General features: G+C 64.1%; 1 protein-coding gene across 1 annotated transcript in view; it reads right to left on the bottom strand.

Annotated features, from left to right (window-relative positions):
* Window positions 1-14,379, bottom strand: part of ZFPM1 (zinc finger protein, FOG family member 1) — a 70,197-nt gene extending 55,818 nt beyond the window's left edge. The window contains exon 1 of the mRNA XM_045439967.1: window positions 13,966-14,379. Within this exon, the coding sequence (XP_045295923.1) occupies window positions 13,966-14,005 (40 nt within the window). The 5' untranslated portion in view covers window positions 14,006-14,379. The remainder of the gene's footprint in view (window positions 1-13,965) is intronic.
* Window positions 14,380-22,031: the final 7,652 nt, after the last annotated feature.

Genomic DNA, 22,031 nt, shown 5'->3' with positions numbered 1-22,031 from the left:
GCTGCTACAGAATGGGGGCCCCTTATGGAGAGTCTGCGGTGGGTGCTGGGGTGCCCCTCTGGGGCGATGGTTCCTATGCACTGCCTTTTCACCCTTGAGTGCTGAGTCCCTCTGACTCCTGCCCTGGGAGGCTTTGTCACCTGTCTTAAAGGGGGTGAAGGGGCTTGGCTGAGGTCACAGGGCAACAGCCTGGTTTTGGTCCATCAGCCCCCTCCCTGTTTCCTCCCCTTAGATCTCAGCCCAAACCTGTTCCCTCCTTGCCCCTCTGCTATTTTCCACTTATGCATTTTTGAAAAACACCCACGCCTGTGACTGGGGTTTCAGGTCACGGAGTCCTGCAGGTGTCGTGGAAATGAGGGGGGGGGCAGCTCCAGCCAGGCTCTAGGCCAGCTGGGCCTATGCAGGCCCCGTCTTACCGACAAGACAAACTATGGGGTGCAAAGTGACTTTGAACACAGTGAGAACACCCAAAGTTCCTTGAGCACTTCCTGCAGACATCGTCTCCTGTCATGTAAATTTCTGAAGATGGAAAATCTGAAAGACCCCAAGTTTCTAGAATAAACTACAACTACAGATAGGCTAAAGAACCCCCTGAGAAAGTCTTGTCTCAGCCCTCATTGTCTGGATGGGGAAACTGAGGCCTAGGAAACAGATGATCCTTGTCAGAGGGCACAGAGACTGCCCTGAGAGGCAGGCAGATCAGACCCTCCCATTCTACTGATAGGAAAGCAGGTTTGGCAAATGGGTTGGGACTGTCACTCATTAAAATGGTACCATGGCCCCGTCGCAGCCTGGTGCTGCCGCGAGCCTGGCAGTGTGAGGTCCTGGATAAAAATCATAGCGGAGGGGAAGGCAGAGATGGGGGGGGCGGGGGGACAGCATTCACAGAGTCTGGAGGTGCCCCAGACACAGGCAAGCGGAGCTGGCCGGCCTGGAGCTGCCCTGCCCCATTTTTGAACTCAGTGTTCCCATCTGGGAGTCAGAGTTGGCGGAGTGATCTTGGGAACGCCCAAGTCCTGGTCCCTTAATTGGGGCTGTGGGGATCTGGGCCCTGAGGGTCAGCAGGAAGTCATCCAAAGGCCAAACTGTCTATCCCCAAGCGCCTGGGCAAACGGATGGCCCCACTAGCAAGGCCCCGGAAAGGCTGGCCCTTCCAGAGCTGGGGGGATTTCCATTAGGGGGTCAAGGTCCGGGCAAGACAGTATCCCCTACTCCATAAATTAAGGGCTCCTCCTCGAGGAGCCACGCCCCCTCTGAGGTGGCCCCGCCTCACGCGTGGAGCTCAGCCAATCCCCAGGCCTCACAACCGCTCATTTGCATGTTCTCTCCCATTGGCTGCAGGGACACAGACCCTTGGTTCCCAGGCCGTGGGGGCGGGGCCTGGGGAGGAGTTGAGTGGGGTTATGGCCTAGGGGTACGCTGGGCTCTGGGGGGCGGGACTAGGAGAGCCTGGGCGGAGGGGGGGCGGGAACCCTGGGCTGGGGGGGCGGAGCTAGGGGAGCTCTGGGCTGGGGGATGGGGGGGCTGGGGGTTCAGCGGGGTGCGGGGGTGGGACGCTGGGCTCTGGGAGCCAGGGGGCCAGGGGAGCTCGGGGAAGGGGGCTGGCCTGGGTGCTTGGAAGACGCTGGGCTCTGGGGGCTTGGGCTAGGGGTGCTGGAGGGGGTTGGGCGGGACGCTGGGCGCTGGGGGGAGGGGGGCTGGGCTCCGGCCTCTGAGGGAGCAGATTCTGGGGGTGCCAAGCTCTGGATGACCTGCCCCAGACCGAAGTCTGGGACCCAAAATGGCCACTTGCCACATGGGGAGGCCTTTGGTTATATAGTACCAGCTCTTCCTTTTCCTCTAAAGCTCCGTTAAATCCTCAAACTCCCCCCTACCCCGCCCATTATGAATGACTCAGAGGGGGAAAGAGACTGACCCAGGGTCACGTGGCCAGGACGCAGCCACACAGCTGGGACCTGGCCCCTCATCCCAAGGCTGGGTTCCCTTCCTCCAGGGAGGGCTTATAGGGGGAAACTTCTTTTCAGCTGCTTCTTCTCAGGGAGGGCTAAGTTTTGGCTTCCTCTGCAAACTAACGACGAGGACCCCGATGATTTTAAGAGGCCCCAACCCCCTAGCAGATCTAGTGGCATCCTTTTCGGGGCGCCAGGAACTGCGGGGCGGTGGGCTCGCGGTGGGAGTGTGAATGTGCACGCGCTTTTGTTCCTGGCATTTTGGTGGGTGAGATAAGGGAACAACAGCCAGGCTCAGAGAGAGCAGGCAGATAGATAAGGTGATAGGGTTCCTCCAGCACACACGCCTATCGCCTTTATCAGAGTTCCCTTTTCTTTCTTTCTTGGGTGGGGGGGCAGGGTGGAACACACCCCACCCCCACCCCCCACGCCGGGGAACTGAGGGGTGGGGGCCTCCCTCGCTCAGGTCCCTCCTGCTGTGTCCAGCACGCAGAGCCCTGGCCTGGGCCCGGACCGGAAGGGTGGGGGGTCCCGGGACTGCGGTCACAGCAGGGACCAGCAGCTCCACGGAAGGGCCTCCGATGGGGGCGGGGAGGCCCAGAGAGGGGACACACAAGGGGGTGGGGGGGGAGGGCCTGGAGGCCAGTGGTCTGGAGACTGGGTGCCGAGCCCTCTCTCCAGAAGGCCTGTGAGCCCCTGTGGGCAAGGCTGGGCAGGACCCGGAGGCCTCCCCCAACCAGGCCTACAGGGCGGACCTGAGCATCTTCAGCCCCATTTTACAGATGCAGAAACCGAGTCTCAAAACAGAGCCGTGCCTGTGAGCCACAGCAAAGGGGGGCGGCAGCCTGGACCCCCACATCCCCTCTGTATTCCCTCTGGCTCTGGGAGCCAGACTCCCAAAGACCTAACCACACACGGCACGGTGTGACAGGGGCTCTGCGCTCTGTACCCAGAGCTATTCACCAAAAGCACTCCAGGGAGAATTCTGGTAGGCTCCGCGTAGGGTGTATGGGCTCGGCAGCCCCAGGGACCTCAACCCTGCACATGTCCCTGGAGGGCACGCCCCCACCCTGCTACACATGGGCCTGGGACACTCTCCCACGTCTCTCCTGCCTTTGTCCTCAAAGGCTAAGGAGGCCAGAATTATGATTATGCCCATTGCACAGGCAAGGAAACTGAGGTCCAGGGACATGAAGTCACTTGCCCGGGCTACCGACCCAGGAGGCAGAATTTGAACCCTGGTCACTGCACGCTGCACTCATCCTCCTCCCCCACATATGCACCCATTTGACTGGAAATAGCTGACTTCCTTTAGAATATTGAAACAAACCAAAACCCAAAAGACACAAAGAAGCCAATTTTATCACCAAAGGAGCCTATTTTCTGGGGGCAGATGACATGACCCCCAGAGATAAGCAGTAGAGGCACCTTGTCATCTGCTCATCTCAGGCAGGGCTGTGTGGTTCCAAGCACGCACTCACCCTCTCTGTGCCTGGGCCTTTCTCCCCTAAATGGAGGGAGCAGACCCTTTAGGGGAAGGGGGGGCTATGGCTACAAACACCCCCCAGGTCCTCAGTTGTGATGGAGATCCAGACCTTGGCCAGGATGCTAAGTCAGTCTCTACTGCTCCCTACTGTGCTGTGTGACCTTGGATGAGTTGCTCAACCTCTCTGAGCCTTGAGTCCTCTTCAGAGAAGAAACGAAATCAGAGGTAAACTTTCCAGGGCTGCTGGGATGCTACAGGGTAGCAGAGGTCAAGCCCAGGCCTGGCATACAGAAAGCACTCAGTAAAGGCAGCTGCTACCTAACAAAGACCACCATGAGGATTGTTATAACTGTGGGGTCCTAGAACCACTCAGAAATGTTGCTGACTGCCCGCTCACGCCTGCTGTCTCTGGGATCACAGAGAATCTCATTTCTTGGGAGTTGCTTAAAAAACAAATACAGAGATGGGGGGGGGGGGGAGTGGCCAGCAGCCCTGCAGCTGCTGGGAGCCCCAGGCATGCCCCCAGGGCCTTGGTGTCCCCACTCACACAGTAGTGGGTGCCCACAGCTCCATGGGTGCCCGGCCCCCACGCAGCCGCCGCGCCTGTCCCTCAGCGGGAGGATTAGCCACACGCGGGCCCTAATCGCTACTAATCGCGCTACCATCATCGAAGGATCTCGGATCAGCTGAAGGAGGCGGCTTTATCCAGACAGACGCGGAGATGGCACCATAGTCCCATCTGGGCGCCGACCGTCACAAGTGGCAGGCGGGCTGGAGGGCTGAGGAAGGCAGGGTGGCTGAGGATGGTGGGGGGAGAGAGCCGGGAGCCCCCCACCTCCCCAGCTGCAAGAGAAGCTCGACTTGGTCCCTCAACATTTATTGGGCACCAGCTGTATGACCAGGTACTGGTCTGGGTGCTGGGAGTCAGCAGACACCCAAACGGGCAAAATTCTTGCCCTTGGGTGCTGCGTCCTCTCGAGGAGTGCTGGCCCATTTGTCAGATGCTGAAACTAAGGCCAGCGTGTCCAGAGTTGAGCCCAGGCAGCAGGTCCGGACCCCTGCTCTGGCGGAGTGCCTTAAATCTCCCCTAAAAAGGCTCACGCCCCAGGCCAGGGGTGCCCTTCCGTCCCCCAGGACGACTCCTGCTGCTTTTGTGAGTGGAGGCCAGAGCCTTCCCCTCCCCGGCCGGGCCCCTGGACACTGTCGGTCCAGAGGCCTGGGGAGGCCTGGGAGGTGCAGGCGGGCCCCGGGGGCCGGGAGAGGCTGGGAGAGGCGGCCAAGGGCTCCCCTCCAGGGCCCCCACCATCCCCACCCTCCTCCCTACCTTCTTTTTCAAAAACATAATTTATCTGTGTATTATCAAGAAATCCAGACACTTTAATCAGTGAGCTATGAAGTCAGAATTTCCATTCTTATCTGCGGGAGGAGTGGAAACGGAGGAGATAGGCGGCAGGGACGGATCGCTGGTGGGGAATGTTAATGGGTGGGGAGGCTGGGCTATTGGCCACGGAGACGCCGTATCTCCCCCATTATCAAGGCCGTATCTCGCCAACCATCTCAGCGCAGTAATGGGGCCAGTTCAACTTTCCGAGTTATCACAGGAGCTGAAACCCGCGCCCGCCAGAGGCCCGGACGGGAGACAGTTCCGGGCGGACGGGGCTTCGGCCGGCACGGCCAAGAGGCAGAGGGGGACAGCTGGCCTGGCTGGGGTCCCCGGGGGCCTGGGCGCCCCTGCCCCTGACCGTCAGGGCCACCACAGTGAGCGTAGGGGTTCCCTCTGTGCTCTGGGAAAATGTCTGGTTTTGAAAGAGCCAGGCGTGAGCATACTGCACAGGAGGGGAAACCGAGGCAGGAAGCCATCTCAGGGTCACGGTGGTCCCAGGCCCGCCTGAGCTGTGCCAGGCCCCTGAAGTGAAAGAGGGCTGGGGGTGTGGAGGCACGGTAGGTGGGGGTAGGAGGTGAACCCCATGCCCTCCCACCTTGTGGCCTGCAGGGTCCCCCGACCTCCCTGGGGCCTTTTCCAGGCCCTAACCCCAGCAGCGAAATCAGCAGGTGGGGACATCCTGCTGGGCTCTGTCCCTGCAGGTCCTGACCTGAGGCTTGACTCCACAGCCCCTCGGTGGCCTGGCATATACTCAATCCACCCCTCAAATGGTAAAGGGTCTCCCCGCTGCCCTCGGGCCTCCTGCAGGACAGACCCCAGGGGGTGGGGCACCCCTGGCCCCTGCGTGGAACACCCCTGTTCATCCAAAGGAAGGGACCCCAAGCCCACTCATTCCCACCCCGCAAGGATTTAGTGATCCCACTTCACGAGAAGCGTCTGAGGGGTGGACCAAGTCTCCCTGAGGACCGCCCACCGCATGGGGCCCCCATCTGACCCCCTGGGTCCCAGGAACTGCCCTAACGACTGGGTCCGTTGGGGCTCTGGTCCCTCTCCCACAGCTGGAGGGCAGGGCAGCAACCGCCTTGGCCCAGAGAGGGGAAGGGACTCGCCCAAGGTCACACAGCCGGTGAGAAACAGCCTGGTGACCACAGCTGGACACTGCCCGGAACCACAGGAAGGCCTCGGTTTCCTGGACCTGAGCACGGGTGCCGCCAGGCCGGCAGGGAAGCCGAGAGAGCTCAACTTGTGGAAATCCCCACTATAACCATCCTCTTCCTCCTCCCCCAGGGTGGGGAGCTCGAGCTGCAGCCCCGGGTCTGACCCGTAAACCCCTAGGCCTCAGTGTCCTTCCGTGCACTGGGCTAGTCACTGAGCGTCCCTCGGAAGTTACCGGAGGAAAGGCAGGAGCCAGTGTCTTTAAGTTTTGGGCCCTCGGCAGGGGCTTCCTAAGCGCTCAGGACGGCAGGATGAGCCGGCAGGGGGGTGGGAGGGTGCAGACAAGCTGGGTTTGGATGGCATGGCGGGAGGCCACTCGAGGTCCTGTGGCTGCCCAAAGCTCTGAGCTCGGAGCAGAGGCCTTGTCTTTGGTCTCAAGCGTCCAAGCACCCAATGCCAGACTCCCCCCACCGAGCCCTCCCTGGGGGCTAAGAATCTGCCACTGCTTGCCAGGCCCTGTCCCCAGTGGAGGGCTCACCGCAGGACAGAGGCATGACCACCTGGCCCCGGGCCCCCTTTCTTGGGTCTTGCTTGCAGCACAGAGGCTTGATGGAGAAACGGGAAATTGAGGCAGGAGAATGTGACAGGTGCAAGCACCCAGGGCAGACGAGGAAAGCCTCAGGGCTTGAGTCAGACACCAAGAGGAACGGGCAGGAAGCAGGCCTAGGGCGACCGAGGAGGGGAGAGATGACCCTCTGTCCTCTTCACTTGAATTCTGTCACGCAACCCCAGTGACACCCCAGCTCTGGCCCAGGCCGCACCCGCTACACCACCTGCCCCCACCCCGCCCGCACTGTAGGCATCACTGTTCCATTTTATGGGGGAAACCGAGGCTCAACAGGTTGCAGGAGGCCTGGGCACCCTCAGAGCCCAGCCTGGTATCCCCATGACATCTCCATCTTGCAGAGGTGAGGACTGAGCCTCGGGAAGGCGGGTAACTTCTGTGCACCTGCAGAGTTTAGCCCTCCAGCCCAGGATTCTGGCTGCGGCAGCCCCCACGGCGGCCATCCCCTCCTTCCAGGAAGCGGTGTGCCTGCCACTTCCGGGGGTCTAGGACACAGCCCCCCCCCCCCCCCCCCGCCCCCGGTTGGGAGCCCTGGCAGGCCTGCAGCAGACCGCCCTCTCGACCCCGTCTGTATCCTTCCTGCTCGTGCACCGGGCACGGCCCTGCTGTAGCCACCCGCCCTTTCTGGTCCTGCATTTCTTTGTGTGTCAGATGGGTCGAGAACCCCAACCTTAGCAGGCATCGAGCAGACTCACATGTGAAACCCAGAGAAACCCAGGCTCTGAGCGTCCACACCCTCCGGTCCAGGGGAGGCAGAAAGGAGGGGGTGGAGGGGAGGGGCTTGCTTATCGGCCTAACCCAGCTCTGGCCCAAGGTCACATTCCTGACCCAGCGGGGACACTGCCTTCTCCCAAACAGGGGGCCTTGGAAGGTGGAGGCGGAGGGGGGGAGTCAGGCTGGAAGGGTCCTGGGGCAGGTGGCCTGGGGGAGCGGAGCAGGCACTGTCCAGAGAAGCCTCTGCCCACCCCTGGGGTCCAGAGGCCCAGCTCCTGTCGTGTGGCCTCGAGGGTGTCACACTCTCCCAGGGCCTCAGTGTTCTCATCTGTAAGATCGGTGAATCGATAATGACAAAGAGCCTAAGAGCAGGTAAGACGCTTGGGCAAGAGGAGGACTGAGGAGGGCCGGGCCCCGCCCAGCCCAGGGTGTGACTGGGCCCCTCGCCCCCCCCACCTCCCCTGCCCACAAGTCCCTTCAAAAACTCACACCCGAAGGCGCACGGGGGCCGGACACAGGGCTCCGTGTGAAGCGTCCAGTCCCCCAGGCTTCTCGCAAAAGCTCAGTAATGCAACCAGCAGCTCCCAGGCCTGCCACGTCCACCGAGGACATGACCTTGGGACAGCACTTTACAGTTTGCTTTTGAGACCTCACAGACCTCACGTAAAGGCCCGAGGAAGGAGGTACTGTTCTTGAGCTCTTGCTTCAAAAGTGGAAACTGAGGCTGAGAGAAGTCATTTGCCCACAGGGTCACGGCGAGGCCAGGACTCGGGGCCAAGCAGCGGCCTCCCACTCGGGTGATGAGGGCTGGCCTTCTGCCCGGCGCCCTGAGGCCAGCCCAGGCCTAGAGCATAAAGCCTCTGCTCCTGGTGTGGGGACAGGGTGGGGACGGAAGCCCTGAGGTCCCGGAGGGAAGGGCCTCTCCACAGCCTGCCTAGTGGCCCCTGAGCAGCCAGGGGCCGGTGACGGCAACAGGCCATCCAGCAACAAACAGCCTAGGTGCCCCCCGAGGGCCGCTGTCATCAAGCACCCACGGTAGCCCAGCCCTGCTTGAGCCCGGGCACAGCCACGAGAGCTGGGACGGCGTCACACCCATTCTACAGACAGAACTGCAGGACTGGGAACGAGAGAGACACTCGCCTAGGCCACTCAGCGGGGAAGCTGTGCGGAGGTGACGCGACAGTGGCACCATCTCGGACGACACGAGTTTCCCCCGGATTCTCATGGCTGTGCTCGGCGGCCGGCAGTGTCATCATCCCCGTTTTACAGATGGGTAAACTGAGGCTCACTCGGGCAGGCCTTGCTTACAGTCCCACTCCATGTCATACCGTGTCTCCATTAGGTCATTTATCTGACAGAGTTCTGGAAAGCCCACTGTGTGGGGACAGGACAGACCCAGTCCCTCCTCCTGGGCAGCAGAGATCTCAGCTGCCCGTGCAAAGGCACCGGGGCCAGAAGCGACTGAAAGAAGCCAGCCCCTCAGCTGACACACAGGCCCTGGTGAGGGGCTGCCTTGGGAGCTGCCACCCCCAGTCCCCACGCAGAGACTCTCCTTCTCATAGGAACACACGAAGTGCAACCTGACGGTAGCTAAGCCCTTACCTATGGGCCGGGCGCTTCCCTCTGTGACGGCTGAGGACACCGAGGCCCACAGGCGGCCAGGAGGTACATGTGAAGGCCAACTCCCTCTGCAGGCACTGCCCCCCACCCCCGACTCCTGTTGAGTGGGGAGTGGTAGACAAGGCTCAGTGAGCACAGCTGGTTGTGGCCTCAGTTTCCCCCTCTGTGAAATGGGAGCAGAGGCCCTGGGGCAGCTCCAGGGGTACGGTGGCTGGGGGGGGGGGGGGCAGGAGCCCAGGCCCGGGTCTCTGGGCCTGGCGATACCAATCAGTGGGCACCAGCTGCCTCCAGGAGGAGGCCCGTCGATGGCAGATAGGCCGGCTGGGAGTATTATTCACGAGTCCGTCAAGCCCCAGGAACGTCTGGTTGGCATAGAAACAGGAGATAAGGGGTACAATTAATGGCATCACATTCCCTCCTCCTTTCTTCCCCAACTGACCCATTTAAATCCCTGGCGGGGCTGGTGCCACGCTGGGCTCCCAGTGACCTCCAGGGAGGGGCTGGCTGGGCAGGCAGGACTCGGCCAGAGCTCAGGCCCCCGGGCAGGGCTGGCTCAAGTCTCCCCAGGGGCCACCCCTGCGCAGTAGGGTCTCAGGAAGGAAGCCCCGGGAGATGTAGCAACGGCTAGGCTGGCGAGGGACCCCGGCGTGCCTCCCCTCCCAAAGGCCCATTTCACAGGTGTGGAGACTGAACCCGGACAAGCCTGGGGACAGCAGCAAGAGGAAAGCAGCGTGATGCTCACAGGCAGGCTGGTTTGGACCTTGGGGCCAGGCTGCCTGCGCTCCAACTCTGGCTCCGCCATTGTTTTGGGCGAGAAACTTAAGCAATCTGTGCTCAGTGTCCTCAGATGTAAAGGTGATAAGAACAGGACTTCTTTTAAGGTAACGTGTGGCCAGGCACAGAGTAAGCTAAGTATTAGCCATTGCTAATATGATTATCACCGTCCAATGCAGGAATGAACTGCTCGTTTTCCCTGAGGCCCAGGACAGCAGGAAAACTGAGCCATCTGGAGCCAGGGGGAACCCAACCTCAGGGGTGATGGCTGGCCCCCAGGGACCAGCAGGCCCTCTCACGTCTGGGTTCGGGGCTGGGGGCCCGTGAGCAAAGCCCTCCCGGCCGTCTCAGCCCTTCATCCCCTCGGCTCACCACAGATGGGTCCCCGTGCCCCCAGGGCTCTGAGGAGGGGGCCAAGGCCAGTGGAGGACAGGACTTATGTCCCTGTTGACAACTGGAGGGCAGGCACTGTCACACCTGTCTTTCAGAGAGGGGGAATGGAGGCCGTGGAAGGGAACTGCCCACGGTGGCCGTGCACCAGGACCAGCAGGAGCCCCGCCCCCCCCCCCCCCCCCACTTTCTTCACTTCGCCGCAGTCCCAGTGAGGTGCGGCCTTGCAGGGTGGCCCCTGCAAGCCAGGCAGACTCCCAGGGGCCTCCCGTAGCTGGGAGGACGGTGTGCAATGTTGTGTGTGCGTCATCCTCTCATGCCGACGGAAACTCCAGGGGAGACCACCCCCTCCCCCTACTGGGCCCGAGCCAGGCCCCCCCGGAACCGGCCCTCGCCAGAAGGCACTGGCGGCCCCACAGGTGGGTGTCGAGCTGCTGGAGAGAGCGGAGGGTGAGTCTGAAGCACGGAGTGAATTAGTCATCCTGTGGCCACCAATAATTCCTTTAAATCAAACTCCAAGCATGTGTGAAAACACCCTCACAGGAGAAAGAGTGGCCGCTGGGGCCGGGGCAGACGGGGCAAGTCCCCAGCTTCCGCTGGAGGCCCCTCACCTGGCTGGCCTGGGTTTCCACTTGGTATCTAGGACCATGGTCCCTGAGGGCCCTCCCACTGCAGTGACCTCACCGGTCGGACCTGGGGGCTTGTTCCTGTCTGTATTTTTCAAGAGAGGGGAAACTGAGGCAGGGCGCCACCCTTCTTACCTCATTCTCACCTCCTCACACAGGCATCCCTTCCCTGGGGTCCTGTGCCTCCGAGCCCTTCGCCCCCCCCCCCACCCCCCAACAGCCAGGAATCATCCCATTTTTCAGAGCTGGAAACTGAGGCCAGCCCACTGTCCCTTGGAGGCACCTCTGTGGCTGGCCTATTCCTGACCTCGATGAAGGTACCCCCTTCTGGGAAGTCTCTGTACCTGTTACTTTACCCCCATCCCCCACCCACCACCCACACCTAAGACAGGGCTGGGACCCAGTCACACATACAGCAAGCGCTCAATAAACCCGCTGAATCAAGAGGGGCCTGCTCAGAAAGACCGCCAGCGCACTGGCCTGCCCCCACCGCAAACAGCCTGGGCCATGGAAACCACCTCAGTGTTTTTCAATAAAACTCCAAGCAGGCTACAGCTAAAACTTGCCAGGAACGCACAGCAACCCTAGCACGGTGGAGAGGAAAACACGCTCCCTCCTGGAGGTGATAAACCCCACCTCTGGCTATCTCACACCATCTGATAGGAATTGGGCGGGGTGCCCCCCGCCCCCCCCCCCCCACCGGGCCCCGGAGCTCCGGGCCAGCGAGAGTCATTTTCCTTTCATTTTGACGGACTGTACCACCCGCAGGGGAGGATCGACTTCTTGGCAATTAAGTATGTTTGGGAAGAAAACTCGCCCAGACGACCCGCAGCAGACGCCCTCTCCCCCTGCCCCGGCTCTGGGCCGGGCCGCTCTCCCAGCCGAGACCCCCCACCCCCCCTCGCGCCGCGGTTGCCTCGAACCCGGCCGGGCCTGGTGGCCACAGATAAGGCCTCTTATCGCTCTTGGCGATCGCCATCCGGCCGACCGGCCCTGCGCTTATCGGAGCTCACATCGACCCGGGCGGGAGGACAGCTCGGCGGGCCGGGGGTCCCGAGCTGGGCTCTGCCCCTCGCTTCCAGCCAGCTCGGCCCCAGCCTATCGTCTCGGCCATCTGGCCGGCCAAGGCCGCGCTCCTGCCTCGCCCTCCCCCCGCTCCCACGTTTGAAGTTAATAACTGGAAGCGCCTATCACCGCCGCCATCGGTTGCGCGCCTTATCAGCGCGGCACATCTATCTCCTCGCGGAACAAAAGGCGCACAGAGGCGCGGGCAGCTGCGCCCCGGCTTGGTGAGGGCGCGGGGGGCGGTGGCGCGCAGCGCCCGGTCCCCTCCCCCTCCACACCCGCGGCCTGGTCTCAGGTGAGGCCAGCGCGGCGGGCGCACAGCTGCGAGGGCCGCACGCACAGCCGCGGGCAGAGGGCGGGCGGGCGGGCGGGCGCCGCCGCTTGGTGACAATCAGCGCTCGCATCTTAACTCGCCAAGATCTGCCAGAGGGAGGAGGCGCCCGGGGTGGGGGCTGCGGGGGGTCTGCAGGGAGGGTGCCCAGCCCGCCTGCTGCGCCCCCACTCCTGCCCGGATCCTGGCCGCGCGGAGGGTGAGCAGCGGACGGGGAGCGGGGGGGGGGGGGGGGGGGGCTTGCCTGCGCGCCCTATGCGTCCCCAGTCCCCAAGGCGCACCCTTGGCCGACCCAGCTGGGCCCCGGCGCTCGCCCTGCTTGAGGCCTTATCGGCGCTGTCGATCGGTTCCCAGCCTGAGATCTCCTGCCCGCGCTATCTGTATTTCTCATCACGCTGAAACACATACACACACGCACACACGAGAACAGACCCAACAGAGGCGCACAGGGGAGGAGGGGAAAAAGAAACCAGAGAATCAGCGCAGATCGGGGACCCGTGGGTGGTTTTAATACTTAAGTTGACTTGATAGAAGGCGACTTTCAGAAAACAGGTCCCGCTTGCACACTGGGGGAGTGGGTTACGGGAACCCAGATTTATGCTTGCGTGGCCCCTTTCTAGGACCTGAGGGGTGGACACTTCCCCAGGCGCGCGCACACGGGATCCGGGTGGCAGTGGTCATGTGGACACAAGTGGCAGTGCCTGGGCGCCTGAGGCTGGGCAGAGGGCTGGGCCCCCCTCTTCGCTTCCCATCTGGCCTGGGAGACGCGACCCCCGGAGGAAATCTCGTGCCCAGGCCCTGGCAGCGAAGGCGCGAAGTTATTGGCGTGAGGTGGGGAGCGGCGCTTCCTGTGTGCTCACGCTCTGGCTGCTTGCGAGTGGCCCAGAGCGCGCGGCGCTGCTTTTATCACGGGGCTTTGGCAGTAAGGACTTAGACCGCGCCGTGCCCCTGGGGAGCGGACCGCGGGCAGGATGGGCGAGAAACATGGGACGCAAGCAGAGGCGACGGTGACCTGGGGCCTAGTCTCTAGAAGCCCCCCTTTCCTGACTTGGGGTAGTAGGATAGCCCCCTCGGATGAGCGGGGTGCGTGTGTGTGTGTGTGTGGGGGGGGGGTGGCCTGCTTGCTGCACGTGCGGCATTGGCCGGGACAGAGAGTAAGGTCGGACCTCCAGGAGGCTGTCCCTGGGCAGGGAAGGGTCGAGTTCGAGACCCCAGCGACAGGGCGCGGGGGTCTGCGCGGCTGGAACCCAGCGCACGGGCTGCGGTGGCTGCACCGGCCCCCCATCCCCAGCCACGCGGCTCTAGGGCCAGCAGAAGAGGTGGTGGGAGCGGGCCGGTCTCCGCCACTTAGCCATGCATTTCCACGCGGCCCGGGTGCCCCCTCTCCCTCCCAGGTCTCCCTGTTTCTCCCTCTAGATACAAAGCCTGGGAGAGTCAACCGCGCGGCGAGATAAGATCACAATTTCAGCCCGTCCCGACAGAGCGATCTTATCAGGATGGGACTTGCAGAATGGAATATTTTAAACTTTATCTGAGCCCAGATCGGGGCCGCCTTATCGCCGCACCATCTCAGGGATGCGGGGGAGGGGCAGGACGCGAGCTGGCCGCGCCCCCAGCCGCCCCGCTCGCGGCCCTCCGGGCGGACGCTCCTCCCGGCCCGACCCCCGGTCCCTGAAACGAGACGCGGGGGCCCGGCCCGCCGGCGATTAGATTACCGCGCGCGGGGCGCACAGCGCGGGGGGCGCGGCGCGGGGTGAAGGTCGCTGGGAGAGCCGGGCCGGGCGTGTGGGGGCGGGCCGGCGGGGGCCGGCGGGGGTCGGGGGCCGGCGGGCAAAGTTTGACTCACGCTTGATCTGCCGGGGGTTGCTCTGTTTCCTCCTGGACATGTCTCCGGCGCCGCGCGCCCTCCCGGCGGCCGCCTCTAGCCCCTGGCGGGCGGCGGCGGGCGGCGGGGGCGCGGCGGGGCCGCGGGGCGGCTCATGCCCCCGGCCCCCGGGCTCCGCGGCCGTCCCGGCCCGCGCCCCAGCCCGCCGCGCCCGGCCCGGAGCCGCTGCGGAGGCCGGAGGCAAGGCCCTGCGCTGCGGGCGCGCCGACCGCCGGGGTCGGCGGGCGGCGGGCTGCTGCCAGCTCCTCAGCTCCCGCGCAGACGCCGCCGCCGCCGCCGCCGCCGCCGCTCGGCTTTTCTCAATGGAACCTGCGGGCAGCGCGCGGCGAACCGGGCGGCCTCGGCCGGGGCGCTCCCGGCGGGCGGGCGGGCCGGCGCGGCGGGGGCGGGGCCTGCGCGTCCCCGGCGCCTCGCCTCCGGCCCCGCCCCCGCCGCGCCGGCTCCGCCCCCCGCCGCGCCGGCCCCTTCCCCGGGCGGATCCAAATTCCCTGCAGCCCGGCCCCGCCCCCGCCGCCACGGCCCCGCCTCCGCCCCGCCGCGCCGGCCCCTCCCCCGGGCGGATCCTGGTTCCCTGCAGTCCAGCCGGCCCCGCCCCCGCCGCGCCGGCCCCGCCCCACCTGGCCCCGCCCCCGGGTGGACCTCTGGCTTCCTTAGCTCCTCCTTCAGTCCCGCAGCTTTGTCCCCAGGCCTGGCTCTGATTCAGCGACCTTTCGGTCCCGCCGCCCCGCGGCTCCGCGTCAGGCCGAGCTTCGGGCCTCTCTGGACACGCCCCTAGGGCCTAGCTCCTCCCCCCCAAGCCCGGCCCGACCCGGCTCTGCTCGCCCCCTCGCTCCGCCCCAGGTTTCCCGTGGCTCCGCCCCCAGCCCCCCGGCCCCGCCCAGGACCCCTGGGCTCGACGACTCGCCCCGCCCCCCGCCTGAGGGGTGAGGGCAGCAAGGGCCCGGTCAGGAAGCCCTAGGCCTCGACGCCCCACTGTGTCTTGAGCCAGATTTGGGGTGTGGAGTCCGCTGTGGCCGGGTGGGGGCTTCCGTCTGACTCTGCGGTGGAAGAAGCATCCCTGGGGTCCGCCGTCCAAATGAAGTGTGGGGACCTCCGGGCCCTCCTCCCCTGGGCTCCGGTCTGATTGTAAATCCGGGAGGGTGTGGAAGCCGGCCGCCTGCCCCTGCTCCCCCTGCAGCAGCCCGTTCCTCCCCAGGGCGCCCCTGCTGAGGGGCCGGGGAGGAGGCCCCTCCGTGGGCTGGGCCGGCACCTGCGTCCCCTCCCGGCCTGGGACAGAGTCAGTACTGTGTGTTCTAGCCCTGGAAATGGAGACCGACTCTCATGTCTTTGGGGATATGTTCATGGGATCCCAGAGCCCCCACCCCCACCCCCTTTTCCGGTGCAGCTCAAGTCCCAGAGCATTAAGAGCTGTGTCCCCAGGCTGAATGGTGTTCTTTTAATATTCTTGGCCTGCATTTGGTACCTGCTCCCTGGGCCCTTCATTCAGAAGAAATGACCAGAAGACCTCTGCAAAGACACCTGGGTGCCTGTCCAGATGATTATCACAACGGTCACCTGCAGAGGCTGGCCTTGTGCCGTGTGCTCTGCCTGTGAGACACTCCTGTTATCTGTGCCCCTGGCCCATGGAAGAGAAGGGCTGCCTCTGGGGCCTGGGCACTCTCTCTGGCACCCCCACTGCTCTCCAGGGGCCTCTGGGCAGGAGAGTGGCTGCTGGGCAGCCTCTCAGTCAGGAGGCTGACGTCCCCCCGGGACCACACGTCCACCACTGGACAGATGGGCACACTGAGGCCAGAAGGCCAAGAGACACGGCTCACCAGCTCTTCCCGCTCCCTGCCCTGGGCCAGTGGGTGCAGCCTTCCTGCAGCGGCCTGGTGCTTGGACCCTCTCTGTGGGGGGGGGAGCGGGGCCCACGGTTGGCTCGTTCGCTCAGGGCTCCCACCGCTGCGAGCTTTCCGTGGGCCTTGCCGTCATCCCCAAAGGAGGGCCTCTTTACAGGGTGGGGACCTGGGGGTGGGGCGGGAGGGGGCTTCCTAGAGGCGGGGCTGCGAGCTGGCCCCAGGGCTGGCCTTGAGGCCCCACGCCCCGGGCTGGCGCTGCTGCGATGGCCGGCGGTGTGTGTGGTGGAGGATTGTGAAGGTCAGCGGAAGAAAGAGGGCGGGACCGGTCAGTGGGATTTGGGGTGCAGGGAAGACAGGCATCGCTTCGGCTACTTGTCTCTCATACACAGTTTAAAAACCCGAGGCCCCCGAGAGGAAGGACACGTCCGAACTTCCCAGTGACTTAGAGGCAGAGGTGGGTCAGAAGCAGAGCCCGCTGACTAGGACCGACTACCATTTTGGGGTACGCGTGAACACGTAGAGCTTCTTGTGTAAAAGTTAGGAATTTCAGGGCAGCCAAATTAGAGCATTAAACCAAGCGCACACGCCCAGGAGGCCATGACAGTCCCGCCCCAGGCCAGAGCTGTTTCCCCAGCACCTTCCTTCTATACCTTGCTCCTTCCTGCTGTCCTGTGGGGGGAAGGGGAGGTCATTACCCCACCGTACGGAGACGGGGAGACAGTCTGCAGCCTGCGGGGACCAGTGGCGATGCCACAGGACCTCGCCCGCGCGGGTCCCGCACCCTCAGGGGAAGTCCGTTGATAATGGCCACATGCTGAGGGAGGAGGAACCAGAAATGCTGTCAGAGGAAGGCCTGTGTGAGTTCACAGTAGGAGCCTGGGGAATCCAGGGTGGCTGTCTGGAGAAGGTGACATCTGCGCGTGGCTTTGCAGGGGTCCCTGATCAGGTGAGAGAGGAGGAGCAGTGTGGGGTTGCCGAGGGTGTCCAGGCTAAGCCCACCCGGCCGCCTCCATTCCCCACGGACTGCCCCTTGTGCACCCGTCTCCACCTGCCCCTGCAAGTCCGCACGGATGGCCAGGGCTCATGTCGCCATTGGTGGAGAAGACAGGGCTGTGTTCAGCCGGAGTGCAGGGCTGTCGACGCCCGATGTGGAGCTGGGCTGCCTGGTTGTCCCGGCTCCCTGGATCTGAGCTTTCTGGCAGCCGCCTGCTGGGGTCCCAAGACTCCCTGGAGGCCTCCTGGGCATGGCTTTGACCTGGGTGCCTGCTCTAAGGGCAATGTCATCACCACCGTCCGCCCCACCTTTGTGAGCCCTACTCTTGGCTGGTTTGTATTCTCTCATGACACACTGGCGCTGTGCTCTGGAGGTTAGGATGTCAGAGTCGCCCTGGCAGAAACTGGCAGGGCTGGGCCTGGAATACATAAGACCTGCTTTCAAGCACCCGGTGGGCTGTCGTGGGGGTGAGGAAGACACTGAGGCACCGAGTGGTCCTGCAGCTCAGATGATGTAACCCCAGGCAGCCGTATTCCAGAGCCCAACTTCTGAAGCCTGGCCTGGGAGCAGGGAGAAGTGGGTCCAAGTCCCGCCTCTGCCATTTTGGAGGGTGTGACCCTGACCCGGTCCTTAATCAGCCGGGTCTTTGGTTTCCTCCTACATAGGTGGGGGTGGGGGTGTGACCCCTCGGGGGCTCCTGTGGCCTTGATCGCACTGTGCGCTGGCTGTCTGTGGCCATGTTCCGTGCCGCCTCCCCACGAGGAGGGCTGCCCCAGGCTGGGCAGCTGCTGGGGGTGGGGAAGGAGCTTCCACGTGCCAGGCCCTGCACTGGTTTTCAGGCTATGACCAAGGGAGCCACAGAATGTTCTAGAAACTTAAGGCGGCCCTTGAAGGAGGAAGAGGATGCTCAGGAAAGAGTGATGGGAAAAGGGCTTCCTCAGCTAAGGAAAGAACAGGTGTAGAGGTTGGGGCAAGCTTGGGGCTGGAGCAGACTGGGGGTGCGTCAGGAGGCCAGGCCAGAGCGGGCCCCCTTTCTGTGTGACTGCCTCCCAGTGTCTGGGATTTCACCTCCTTACAGCTCTGAGATGCACCCCGATACAGTGCCATCACCCCACCCTGCTTCGGGCCCCTACCACCCGTCACCACTGCCATCGCTACCCCGCTGGTCCCCACGGTCACCGCTGCCCCCCCTGCAGACTGAAGCCAGCGGGACCTTCCCAGAAGCCATCTGTGATAATCTCAGGATCTGCCCTTGCCCCATTCTACCTTCTTTTCTGAACCTCCTTGGTGGGGGTCCAGGTGTCCTGTGGCCACGGGGCCCTCGCACAAGCTGTTCCTGCTGCCGGGGGCACCCTCCCTCAGGGAAGCCCCTAACCTCTCCCCGACAAGGTGACGCCCTCCCCTCTGTTCCAGCTGGCAGGGCCCGGCCTCTCTTCTGTGGCACCTGGAGCCCCATCGTCTGACACCAGCAGGGACAGGAGTGACACACGGGTCAGCGCACAGCCTGCTCGTGACAGCTTTCTGAAGGAGGGACCGTTAGAATTCCCATTTGCCAGAAGAGTAAACTGAGGCTCAGAGAAGTGAAGCCACTTGCCCGAGGCCGCGCAACAGGTAAGCGGCCGAGCCAGCTTCCTCCCGAGGGAACCCACACACGCTGTTCCAGAGTGGCCGCTGGTGGCTGCGTTGGAGGAAGGGGGACCCAGCCTCCATCTGTGGCCCCTGCCTGGGCCGGGCCTCGCTCCCCCCGCCGCGGGTCCGCCAGAGGTCCTGGAGCTGCCGGCAGCCGGCGGGGCCCACGCTGACATTCATCAACACCAGCTCTGTGAAGGGTTTAATTAACTTCCTGTTGCAATGGGGGGATAATGAGTTTTAAGCACCACGTGACTCTGTAAGGAGGTCAAACGGCTGCGAGGATGTCAAAATAAATTAAGTTAGGAATCGGGAGGCCGCCCGGGGGAGGGGCGGGGGAGGGCCTGACGGCGCTGCCTGGGCCACCCTGGGGCAGGCCGCTGCCTCTGTTGCCCGCATCGTGGCAGGGTGGGGGGTGGCTCTGGCCTTGGAAACGGGACCCCATGTGATCTGCACTGCTCACCCCCTGGGATGTCTGGGGGAGAGAGAGCTGGCCGGGGTCCACGCCAGACGAGGTTCTCCTCCCGGCCTTCCTCTGTGAAACCAGCATCTCTGATGTCCCGGGACACGAAGGCTCTGGTCCGCGGAGGGTCCTCGCCTGCTACTGAGGGCCTCCCTTTCACGCGGCTGCCCAAGTGTGGCCCCCTGACCCGGCCAGGCAGTGCTGGGCGCCGACAGGAGACATTATGTGGATATTTCCCAATCTCCGAGAGTTGGGGGTCACGTGGTCATATCACCAGCTAGGAAATGCTTGTGTTCTCATCTGCCTCCTTCCTTCCTCCCTCCTTCCCGCCCCAAACACGTAGGGAGCCCCTACTTGAGGCACTGCCGTCGTAAGTGTGAACCACACATGCGTGGTTGGAGTCTGGCAGGAGGGCGACCGTGGCCACGCAGGCTCGGCTACCACGGTCCACGGCTGGTGGACAAAGAGGAAGTGCTATGAGGGTAAAGGGCTGAGGGAGGGGAGGGGGCAGCCGGAGGATGGCTGCGGGGAGAGGGTCCAGGCAGAGCCCGGGAGCCCCGGCTGCGTCCGGCAGGCCACAGTCCTGAGCCCTCGGAGGGGCCGGAGAAGCTTTTGGTGATTATTGTGCCCATTTGATGGCCGGGAGAGCCGAGGTCTGGAGGGGATGGCGGCAAACCTGAGGTTTCCTGCTCCAGCCAGAGCCCTGCTGCCCCCTGGTGCTCACCCCACGTGGCAGAGCTCACGGCCCTCTTCCCCGGGGCCCCGAAACGGGGTGCGGCTTGTTCAAGCGTGGCCAAACCCTGGGCCTCGGGAAGGCCCGTCCTGCCCCCCTTCCCGCCTGGGGGCTCCAGGGAGGAGGCCAGTGGCCTTGAGCTGCTGCCCACAGGCCACACTGTGTGGTCAGTGAGGGAGGCACTGCCCTGTGGGAAAGGGGTCGTGGACTTGGGTGCCCAGGAAGGAGAGAGAGCCCAGAGGGATTACCATCCCACAGCAACAGGCCCTGGGGCACTGGGTGGGGAGATGGGGGCTGGAGGGATGCGGCCTCGGGGCTGGACCTCCACACCCCACATGAGCACAACCGCAGGTGACAAGGCAGGGCCCAGGGGCCCCCAAGTCCCATCCCGTATGGGGGTGCCTCAGGAGCCCCGGCGCTGGTGAGCACCCCAGGGTATGAGGACTCAACTCTTCCCCGGTGGCTGTTCGCTCCTCTGAGACTGTCTCCGTGGGTCCCTCTTAATCCGGAGTCTTTCCACTGTGTGTGCGTGGCCGTCTATACTTTCCTGGGGGATGGGACTCTCTCAAGCATCTGCGGCCCCGGGAGCTTAGGAAAGCCCACGTTAAATAATATTGTCCGGGGGTTCCCCTGAGCGGATGTGGGGAGCCTGGCCCTTTACGGGGGTCGGGGCCGGCATGCCTGCTGCTACCTCCTGCTTCCCCCCCTCCGGCCGTCCGCGTGCTTGCCCGCCCTGTCCCGCACCTGCGCCCCTCACCCGGCCCCAGGAACCAGCAGTCCTGCCCTGTCCCTGGGCTGGTGGGGCTGAGGGGTCGGTGGGGTCAGGCTTTGGGCCCAGGGCAGAATGCAACTGAACAATGCAGCCACTTAGGTGATCTTGCTGCTGACGCGGGCTCTCCCAGCCGCCCACCCTGCCTGCCTTGGGGCGGCTTCCGGAGGGACCCTGAGGTCACGGGGTGAGCAGGCACGCTGGTTTCCCAGAAGGGACGAGCCAGGCCCTCGGGGCCCAGGGCCGAAGCGGCCACTTCCCCGGGGCCTCAGGGAGCTGTGGCCCCTGAGCGGGGCCTGTGCAGGGGCTGCTCCCGCCCCAACCCTCTCCTGTGTTTGTGCGGCCCACTCCCAGGGCTCCCACAGTGCTTCGGGGAGCCTGCCCAGAGGCGTCTTGAAGGCCAGGCCCCCCACACTGGACGCAGCTGGTCGGGGTGAGGTGGGAGGAGCTGTGCAGTAAATGTGTGTCTCTGAGCCCCTCATCGACGTCAGGGCGCTTTTTTTTTTTTGCGGGAGGAGGGCTGGCGGCTCATCACCCCCGCCAGCAGCCCAGCTGGGCCGATGCTGCCACCTGCTGGCCAGCCGGCGGCGTGCGCATCTGACTTGGAATCGGGGTTGGGGCCTGTGCTGGGGCCTACGATTTCCCTCCGGGTTCCCAGCGAGCCGGCCGCTCCTGGTCCCCGGCTGTCCCAGGTGTGAGGAGTTGAACAGGGGCCCCAGGGGTCTGGATCCCCCAATCACCAGATGGCCGTTCTCAAACATAACTCAGACTGACTCCGCCCCAACCCCGTGCCCCCTTGTGCCCCCCACCTGAGGCCCTGCTACAGAGATCCCCAAGGAGACCAAAGCCCCCGACTCATGGCAGAATCTGTCTAGAGGCCCCCAAAGCAGGGGCTGCATGTGGCTCATTTCCCAGCACACAGTAGGCGTGTAAATGTGAGGGGCCCCTTCCCTGAGACCCTGGAGACAGCCCGCCCAGGGCTGGGGGTGCACGGACGGGAGGGGCTTGTCCTGAGGGGGAGCCCCTGGGAAGAGTGCTCCTGGCCGAGGAAGGTGAACGTGGGTGGGTGGGGGCCCCCGTGGGCTTGGGCAGAAGCGCGGAGACCCCACTTACGGCCTCAGGTGTGGGCCTCCCTCCCTGAGGCTCCCCCTCCTCTCCCTGCACACACTGTTGGGTGCTGCTCTGAGTGCCTCCTTGCGCCCCAGCCCAGACGGCCATCGGGGGCAGGACGAGGACGGGTGCTTGACTCTGGACGGCCCGGCCTGCTCTCCGGGCACTTGTCCTGGACACTGGGGTCTTTGACGGTTGTCCTCGGGACATGGCGGGCCCCGGGGTCTGAGTCTGCGGTGGGCTGGTGTCTCCGGCTTTGACCCTTTGTACTACCTTTGCTACCTTCCCGGGTCCCCTAAACTGAGCTGTGCTAATTACTTCCCGACACTTTATCTCTCCTGCTCTGATCCCCGAGGCCCCCAGCAGTGAAGCTTCGGAAACGCTGCTAAATGCCATGTTAACAAGCCGGAGGAGCTGGTGGGATCGCTGAGCTGTGTGTGTGTGTGGGGGGGGGGGGGGCGGCTCTGCAGGGCCACACAATCCTGGTGACA

Source organism: Leopardus geoffroyi, chromosome E2, assembly GCF_018350155.1.
Source record: "Leopardus geoffroyi isolate Oge1 chromosome E2, O.geoffroyi_Oge1_pat1.0, whole genome shotgun sequence".
Taxonomy (NCBI): domain Eukaryota; kingdom Metazoa; phylum Chordata; class Mammalia; order Carnivora; family Felidae; genus Leopardus; species Leopardus geoffroyi.
This window is presented reverse-complemented; position numbering and strand designations above follow the sequence as displayed.